Source organism: Halichoerus grypus, chromosome 4 (genome assembly GCF_964656455.1).
Source record: "Halichoerus grypus chromosome 4, mHalGry1.hap1.1, whole genome shotgun sequence".
Classification (NCBI taxonomy): domain Eukaryota; kingdom Metazoa; phylum Chordata; class Mammalia; order Carnivora; family Phocidae; genus Halichoerus; species Halichoerus grypus.
This window is the reverse complement of record NC_135715.1, coordinates 131,063,045-131,072,778: the sequence shown is the minus strand read 5'-3', so window position 1 is coordinate 131,072,778 and position 9,734 is coordinate 131,063,045. Positions and strand designations below refer to the sequence as shown.

The 9,734-nt window shown below is 42.4% G+C and overlaps 1 protein-coding gene across 2 annotated transcripts in view; it reads right to left on the bottom strand.

The window, feature by feature from the left end:
- Positions 1-702: 702 nt before the first annotated feature.
- B3GALT1 (beta-1,3-galactosyltransferase 1) overlaps positions 703-9,734 on the bottom strand; it is a 507,740-nt gene continuing 498,708 nt past the window's right edge. For both annotated transcript variants that reach the window (XM_078070940.1, XM_078070942.1), the window contains one exon: positions 703-2,285. In XM_078070940.1, coding sequence (XP_077927066.1) covers positions 1,076-2,056 — 981 coding nt within the window. In that variant the 5' untranslated portion in view covers positions 2,057-2,285 and the 3' untranslated portion in view covers positions 703-1,075. The remainder of the gene's footprint in view (positions 2,286-9,734) is intronic.

The window sequence follows — 9,734 nt, the reverse complement described above, 5'->3', positions numbered from 1 at the left end:
TGCAGCTAGAGGTACTTGGATGTTCCAGATGTTAGAATATTACATCTATCAACTGTAGGGCTAAAGCATTCAATAACATTGGGACCCATTGAAAGCTTATCTCACATGCTTTGCAAATGTGTGGGAGGGGCATCTTATACTATTGCTAAGCTTGCTTATGTTAATTATAATGCATACATAAACTCGTGTTTTCTCCGTGTAATTTATTGTTTTTCTGTCTTCCTATCAACTTACTTCTACATATGTGCCTTCCTGAGACAGAAACTGTAAAATGCACTTAGCAACACCGTATGGAGGGAAGCAGGTGAGATTACATTTGGCAAAATCTCCTTGGAGGCACCAGGTAATGTTTGTTCTGAAAGACAACCCCCCCCCCCCCCCCCCCCCGCCCCGCGCCGGCAAATCTCTTGTTTATTTTGTTAAGTAGCATTTTATATACATTCCACCCAATGACCAGGTTTAATCCTCGGATGAGCAAGCACAGTTGTCTTCCAACCATACAGAATATTTGCTTTTCAAATTTAAATTTCCATTTATTTAGCTGCAGCCTCCCTGCCAGGCCTAAGTTCATGTCTTGGTGGAACCGCAAATACTGTACACATTACATGGCAAGAGATGTAAAAATTCAATGTAACAGCACACACAATATTAATAATCACATCGGGTGTGTCTTCCTGACTGTGTATTATTTCTGAAAAAGAGTTATTTACTTTTATTTTTGCAGAGATGATATGAAGGCATTACCTCGAGTCTCAGTTTCCCAGAACCAGATTTTTATCTCAGATGCAGAGTATGTAAATCCTAGCAGTTGTTAGGATGTTACTTTTTGAGATACACGCAATGCCTCAGGACCTGAGAATGAAATCTGGCCCTTCTAACTCATGTGTTGTTTCTATGACCAGAGCCTAACACTTGTAAATTGGTAATCCAAGAAAGAAACTAGGAGCGGGAAGAAAAAAGCTTTTTACAAAACCCCTACACTGGTTCATTTCCCCTGGTGACACCAATAAAACACCAACACCCTAGGCCCCATTTCTTAAAAAAGAAAAGGAATGTATTTACATTGGTAAAAATCCTAACATCTGAGATGTTTCTTGCTTGACATGTCATTCCAGATTCTGTGCATTTCTTCTGGAGAGATCTGATGCACAGTGATGACGCGGCGATATCTACACAAACTGTAGGCCATTTTCCAGTGATTGAAGCCACTGTTCTGGAAAGGATGTATGCCCAGTTTTCGAAGACACAGTCCCACATAGACATCTTCAAGGTGAAGCAGCCTTGTATGGAGTGAGGTCTTATAAATGAGTTCAGCCACATCAGCTGAAAAGATATAGCCAGTCCCCGAACAAAACGGTGGGTAGTTACTGTCAGGGTACAAATCCCTGGGCATGTACCACTTACTGCGGACGTCCCGGATTGGCCCTCCATTGATGACATAGCCAGTAAAATACCTTCTTCTTGGCTTGGTGGAGGGTTTTAGTAGTTTGTAAATAAGGTTGTCCATGTTTACAAAAATGTCACTGTCTGTTTTCATGACATACTTGGCTTTTGAACAAAAAGTGGCCACCCATCTCATTCCCATTAGTGTTTTGAGGGTAAGGTTATGGTAGGAGTCAATAAAGTCCTCCACGATAATGTCGTGGAAGATTTGGCTCTCTTGCTCCACCATCTGATTCAGAACAGGATCCGCGTTCTTGCCCAGGAGGAAGAGAGTGGCTATCTTGATCCCTTTGAAGTTGTTCTCATCCCCCCACGTCTCTCGGATTGCCTGGCGGGCGTCAAATTCTTTGTGGGTGGTGCTGATGAGGATAACAAGGAAAGGAATGTTTTTCTCACATTTGTTGGGTTCATTTATAAGAAATTCAAAAGAATGTGGGTTTATAGGTCGAGTTCTTATGTTGCCAAAGGTGAAGTTTTTCCTGGCAACTGTTAGGTGGCTGAATGGCTTGGAGCCAGTGTAGGAAGAAGTGGGACGAGTTACACTCAGATACCAGAGGGCACTGGCCCAGCACACAACTGTCAAAACATAGAGACAGGAGACCTTTGAAGCCATTGTCTTGAGAGCACGTCTATTGCAAATATGGAAGAATATGCCTTCTTGGCATTAGTTTGTTTTCATCTTGCAAAGGCAGCATATTACTAATAAATCTTAAAATTTGACAGAGAAGTGTGAGTGCGGGATTGTCCATGGGTCTTAGTGGTGGTCTGGCATCTCTGCGTTCCCTTTACTTTCTTCCAAACCTGATGGAAAGTTCCATGTCTCATAAATCTTCCTCTTAACTCTGCAAAATCAATAAAGTACAGTTGTCGTTCAGATTTATTTAGTCACTTCACATCCTCAAATAAACATAATAAGGGTGTTAGAATTACCCATGATGACTCAAATCGTAAACGTAATCATTCATTGCCACCACTACTGAAAACTTCCTGACACCACCATCCTCCCTTTCCTCCCCTGGATAGAGGTTATTTATGTATATTCATATCCAATTAACAAGTATTAGATTATAGGCTCTAGGGGAACATGAAGTAAACGGAACATTAGTAATTAAAAAAGACTTTTCCCCTCTTCACAAAAGGACCTCTTCGCTGTTACAAACCTTCTGACACTGAAGTCTTCTTTCAAGCAGGAGAGCCTCACACAGGGCCTCCTATCTCGTTCCCACACTTCTAAGCCTGAGTATTTGTTGGCTCGATTCTGATGAAGTAGTTGGTTCTCAACATCCCTCTGCTTTCTCTAGCCCTGTATTTGAAAATGTGTGCATGACCACTGGAAAATCTGCTCAAACGGTCTCCCTGGGCTCTGACTTACAAGTAATTCCTTACTTTTCCTCACTTTTTCCTAACTTCGGCTCTCATGAATGTTGGTCCCTAATTCTCAGTTTCCTAGGAGGCTTCACATGAAGAAGAGCCTTACCCTCAGGCATGGACACCATCACCCAAGGGGCCTTTCAGACAGCTGGCGGCATTCATTTTCGAGTTGATCTAAATGGTATCACGTGTTGTGCTTTTCAGCAATTCACCCTGATGTTCCCTTGATGAAATTATGCTGGCCCCTTTCAATTCTGTTTATGTAGTGACACTTGTCAGTAAACACAGCAGCAGTATAATAAGAGACGCAATTGAGCTTGGAGCCACAGACCCAGTGAAGATGGAAAGAACACTTTAATTGGTTCACATTAAAAAGTTGTCCTTCGGAACTCTAATTCTTTCTAGAACTTGAGCTGCTCTCATGCCAGTAAAAAAATATATGCCAGGCTACAAAGTTCATTCATGTTAAAAATTGTCTTTTCCTTCCCAGTTAGAGCAAAATGTGGTGGCCCTGGAAGACAGAGATAGCAGATCATGGATATTGACTTCAACAAGGTCTGCTTCAAAGAAAACTATGCCCTTAAATGGACAGACTGTGTTGAAAGAATTTAACTGGGATTATAGATTGAAAATCAGGCTTCCAAGCACAATATTCATAATGAAATGAAAAGACATGATGGGCAATAGCAGAGATAACACACATCCTCTTGTCAAAGCCAAGAGCTGCCTGTGAATATATGATCCATATGAGACCAGCAATAACTCAGTGTGGTTACAGTTCTAACTAAATGAATATTAGAAAGGCTTCAAGCAGCATGACTCTAGGCATAGGCAGGGCTTCATCCAACCCATAATAAGTACTTTCTAAATAGAAGCTCCAGTATCCTTGGCTCCTGAAGGAAATGTCCGCTCTAAGGTGCACCATAGCTGATATAAAGGACGTGATGTGCAGCAAGCTTTGAAACTTTAAATAGCAAGCGAAACGAAGTGAGAAGCCAGCAATAGAGTTTAGAAAAGGGCTTCTCAGCTTGGGATATACAGACGGCAGCTCCAACTGAATGCCAAAGGAGTGTGAGTTGAGTCTCAAACCAAACTTTCTCCGTCATTGTTCCAGGCTAGTATCTGATTCTTATAAGCCTGCTGTTGTCATCCTAGAGCCCTTGTTACTTTTCACAGTTTCCTACTAAACTGTGAGTCATCTATTACTAAGCTGGTATACCAAAAATAGTCACTGGAAAAGGCACCTCTCAAGCTCTCTTCTTGAGCCACTACTCACATGAGTGCCTGTGAGGTATTGGAAAAACGGAAGTAGAGCCCATACTCCTCCTCAAGGAACACGTGGTCTAGGAGGAAAGACTTCCTGTAAATGATTAAAACAGAGAGACAAAAAATTTCCTCACGAGGCTACTAGAGGACACAGGAGAGGTGGGCTGGTGGACAGGGTGTGTGCAGACCAGGCACAGTCGAGCAGACTGCACACGGCATCTCCACAAGGCGCCATTCCCAGAGACTGTGATGTGACTCATACTCCTCCACCCCATCCTGGACTGAAACAACGAGGTTGCCTCGGGGAAGATGCCATGCAAACGTTATCTAAGCTGAGTCTTCAAGGGCAAGTATGAATTATCTGGATGAGGACCAGACATTTGAGGCAGAGGAAACTCAAAGACATGAAGTGAGAAGCACGGTGTGTGCCTGGACTGCAAATCCTGGAGGAAGGGAAGAGGACAGGGTGCCGGGGAGGAGGGTGGTGATGGTGAAGTTTCAGGCTCTCGAGATAAACAGGGGTCAGATGGTGAGTGGTGCTAAGAAACTGAGCTGAGTAGCTTGTCGCCCATCTCTGCAATCTAAAGGGTGCAAGGGAGGATTTTACCTTCACCAAATCCTGCCCACTGATTTCAACAGCCATTTATTTTTCCATATTAGGTATTTCTTTTTCCCATAGTTCTATGCCCCAAGGGAATAAGTGACAATTTGTTTTCTCTGATACTTTTCTGTGTGATTTTCTGGGGGAAGGGACTCCATAAATAACAGGTACTTGGGAGATTTAGAAAGAGCTAAAAGAGGGAGAAATAGAGAAATAGGTGAGAGCATGAATAAAGTTTATGTATTTAAGAACACTTTTCACAGAAGAATGAGCATTCTCTCTTAGCTAATGAACATGACACTTCTTTCCATTGTTATTGTAGGTCTTTATTTATTTATCTCATTTTATTTTATTTTTTAAAGATTTTATTTATTTATTTGACAGAGAGAGACACAGTGAGAGAGGGAACACAAGCAGGGGGAGGGGGAGAGGGAGAAGCAGGCCTCCTGCTGAACAGAGAGCCTGATGCGGGGCTCGATCCCAGGACCCCTGGGATCATGACCTGAGCCAAAGGCAGACATCTAATGACTGAGCCACCCAGGCACCCCGATAGGTCTCATTTTAAAAAGCATGTAGTACACCAGATACTGGGCTATGCGCTCCATGCCCTGTATTTTATAGAGCTTCATTCCTTACGTTGTTACAAGAGAGGTACTGTCTCAAGATCACGCAGCTAGCGGGTGACTAAGTGAGTAGTCATCTCAAGCTTCCTGAGGCCCGTTAGGACAATAGGCAAAATCTTGCACGGGAGAGCCAGGGTGGCAGGGAGGAATGCATGCTGCTCTTCTCCCAGTGATCCACACATTTATTTTCTTAGATGTGTGTCCATGGCTGGAATTTTTGCCTAGTTCATTCTGGTTTGTTACACACTGCATGACACCAGTTCTATGGGGATCCTTGATCATCAGAAAATGATGACTTGCAAAGAGCACATGAAAACTGGGACGGGGGGAGAGGGGGTGGAGAGCTACAGCTGTTGAAAGCTTCAGAAACACTTTGCAGTTCCCTTTCTCTGAAGTCTCGAAACACACACATGTACTCACACTCACACACTGAAAGAATCACTCTTTCTACTGATTTTTTTCAGACACAAGGACAAAAGTAAGCACAGTATTGTTACATCCTGGGCACCAGGAAATGAAAGTGATCACCAATAAAAACAGAGGATTTGAAATGGGAAAAAGAACCAGCCTAGAATCTGAAGAGTGGCTAACGATAATGCGCACCTACAGCGAGGGGCACTAAAAAGCATCCTGTTTGCTTATAACAAAATAGATTTCTCAGGTGGCCAGGCAAACACAAAAATAGGCCTATGGAACAGAAACAGCAATGTAAGTAAAGAGAATAGAGAGTAGTAGCAGGCTGCATTTAACTCTAAAGCATGATTTTATGTATGTTGGTTGAAGTAGTTAGTGTTGAGCAAGATGTCCATGTTTCACTCCTTGAACAATCCGAACTTGCTATGTGGCTTTCTGTGCCTCAGGAGCCTTACATATAAAATAAGGGCAAAAATAACATCTACATTATCTCGACAACATTATAGCTATTAATGATCATCACCAATCCTTGGAGTTTCTCAGAGGGAAATATTGCTATACAGGCAGATAGTATTATGATATAAAGAACAGGTTCTAATGGGGATGAGGGGATTATGTCAGTTGATCAGTTCATGATTTGGGGTCCAGGGCACACATGTCAATCGATTCTTCTAAATATGTAGGATTGCGGTCAGTTTTTTGGTCTAGCGAATACACTGTACAGATTGCCTGCTAGAGAATTCTGTTTTCTTCCTGGAAAACACAAAGGCAAAAGTCCACTAAAAAGCAAAGAAAATGACAGCTGAAAAGTTCTAGAGAAGGAGCTGAATGTCACAAAGCAGAATCCTCTGGAGGGTTCTCTTAGTTTCATGAAATTTAAAGAAGTCCTGTTTAACAGACATGTTAATGTATTAAAATACAAACTTGCACACAGAGCATTTGTCATTCCTTTTAGCAGCCCTACTACAACCACAGATGCTGATGACATATTAACTTGTCATCCATTAAATTCAAATCCCTCTAAATAGAAACATTCGCCTCTAACACTTGAAAGATTTCCTCCCCAGAGGCCTTGCTGTATCACAGATTACCTCATTCACAGAACCCGTCAGTAGCTATCCACCATCACCTTTCAGGAAGTTAATGGGGCAGAATTTTCAATTTAAGGAGCACATGTTTCTCCTAGAAATCACATTGGATAATCTGTTATTTTGAGTAATTTACTTTTTAAAAAGCTCCTAAATTTGCCAAAATTCTTCTCTTGTATGACCAGAAATCAGTCCAGCAGCAAGTGGGTAGAATCTCTTGGGCAAACTGTGCATAGTTTGGGGTGTCAAGCTCATGTCCTTCTCCGTCATGGTTCCGGCAAGTACAAGTCAGTACTGAGTGCCTACGTCCTGGTTGCCACTGAGATGGCGTGGCAGTCATTCCAGCTTCCCTGCACCCATGGGCGAGGCTGCACAGGCCCCTTCTACTCCCTGGTGTCACAAGGAATATAATATCCCTGAGTTCTGATTTCCCTTGGATTTCCAAAGCTACTTCATTTGTTCATCAGAGACGTACTGAACACCTGTTAGAGATGCCAGGCGCTGTTCTACAACTGGCAAGACAGATGGGGGCTTACTTTCTAGGAAATGTAGGCAGAAAATAAACCCATGATAAATGAATACAAAAATAGTTTCAGGTAGCGATAAGTGATGTAAGTAAGTTGGGCAATGGGATAAAGACTGAGTAGAGGTGGGAGGGGAGCAACTTTAGATGAATTGGTCATTCTCTGAAGGGGTGACATTTGAGCTGAGAACAAAAAGCCTTGTGATCTCCAGTCTGGTAATTGAGTTTTTTACTAACATTTTGGCTCTTTGCTTGGTTCTTTGGGATTACTGCTTCATTAGGAGAATCCTTTTGGTTTTTAATCTCTGCTCCTCTCTTGTCTTTTGGATCTTCTTGGCTTCATGTTTCCCAGTGGTGGCCTTTTTGCCCACTCGTTCAAATGCCCTCAGCTTCTAGAGATGCAGATTATTTGTATTAGTAGGTTATATGTATTAGTTTGCTAAGGTGGCCATAACAAAGTCCCATAAGTTGGGTAAATTTATTGTTTCATAATTCTTTTTTTATTTTTTTATTTTTATTTTTTTTTTTAAAGATTTTATTTATTTATTTGACAGAGAGAGACAGCGAGAACAGGAACACAAGCAGGGGGAGTGGGAGAGGGAGAAGCAGGCTTCCCGCGGAGCAGGAAGCCCGACGTGGGGCTCGATCCCAGGATACTGGGATCATGACCTGAGCCGAAGGCAGACGCTTAACGACTGAGCCACCCAGGCGCCCCATCATAATTCTTTTTTTAAAATTAAATTTTAGGTAGTTAACAAATAGTGCAATATTGGTTTGTGGAGTAGAATTCAGTGATTCCTCACTTACACACAATACCCAGTGCTCACCATAACAAGTGCCCTCCTTAATCCCCCTCACCCATTTAGTCCATCCCCTCCATCAGCCCTCAGTTTGTTCTCTATTGTTAAGAGTCTCTTGTGGCGGGGTGCCTGGGTGGCTCAGTCATTAAGTGTCTGCCTTTGGCTCAGGTCATGATCCCAGGGTCCTGGGATCGAGCCCCGCATCGGGCTCCCTGCTCAGCGGGAAGCCTGCTTCTCCTTCTCCCACTCCCCCTGCTTGTGTTGCCTCTCTCGCTGTCTCTCTCTCTTTCAAATAAATAAATAAATAAAATCTTAAAAAAAAAAGAGTCTCTTATGGCTTGTTTCCCTCTCTCATTTTTTTCTTTCTTTTTTTAAAAAAAGAGATTTTATTTATTTATTTTGACAGAGAGAGAGAGAGAGAGAGAGAGATAGCGAGAGCAGGAACACAAGCAGGGGGAGTGCGAGAGGGAGAAGTGGGCTCCCTGTGGGGCTCGATCCCAGGACCCCGGGACCATGACCCTAGCCGAAGGCAGACGCTCAATGGCTGAGCCACCCAGGTGCCCCTCTCCTTTTTTTCTTTTCCCCTTCCCATATATTCATCTGTTTTCTTTCTACATGTGAGTGAGATTATGTAGTATTTGTCTTTCTCTGACTGACTTATTTCATTTAGCATAATACACTCTAGCTCCATCCATGTCATTGCAAATGGCAAGATTTCATTCTTTTTGATGGCTGAGTAATATTTGTGTGTGTGTGTGTGTGTGTGTGTGTAAAACATCTTCCTTATCCATTCATCTGTCGATGGACATTTGGGCTCTCTCCATAGTTTGGCTAGTGTTGATAATGCTGTTATAAGTATCAGGGTGCATATATCCCTCCAAATCTGTATTTTTCTATCCTGTGGGTAAATACCCAGTAGTGCAATTGCTGGATCATATGGTAGTTCTGTTTTTTGAACTTTTTGAGGCACCTCCACACTGTTTTCCAGAGTGGCTGCACCAGCTTGCATTCCCACCAATAGTGCAAAAGGGTTCCCCTTTCTCCACATCCTCACTAACACCTGTTGTTCCTCGTATTGTTTCACAAGTTCTCAAGGCTAGAAGTCTGAGAAGATGTCGGTGGGGCGGTTCCTTCTGAGAGCTATGACCAAGAATCTGTTCCATACTTTTCTCCTAACTTCTGGTGATTTGCTGGCACTCCTGATTTATAGATGCACTAACTAGATCTCTGTCTCCATCTTTACACAGCATTTTCATTTCCCTATGGGTGTCTGTGTGTTCCAGTTTTCCCTTTTTGTAAGGACACCAGTCATATTAGATTAGGGCCTACCCTAATGACCTCATTTTAATTTGATTACCTCTGTAAAGACCCTATTTCCAAAGAAGGTCACATTCTGAAGTATTGGGCATTAAGACTTCAACATGTCTGGTTTTTGTGGGGGAGACACAACTTCATAACTATCTTTCAGATAGCAACGGAATGAAATACTTGGCTCCACAAGACTTTGTTTCTTCACATTTTATTTTCTTGATTCGAGCAGGTAAAGTCTTGGGTTTTGGTAAACCAACTTTTAAAGGATGAAAAATTTGTAATTAGCATTCAAAG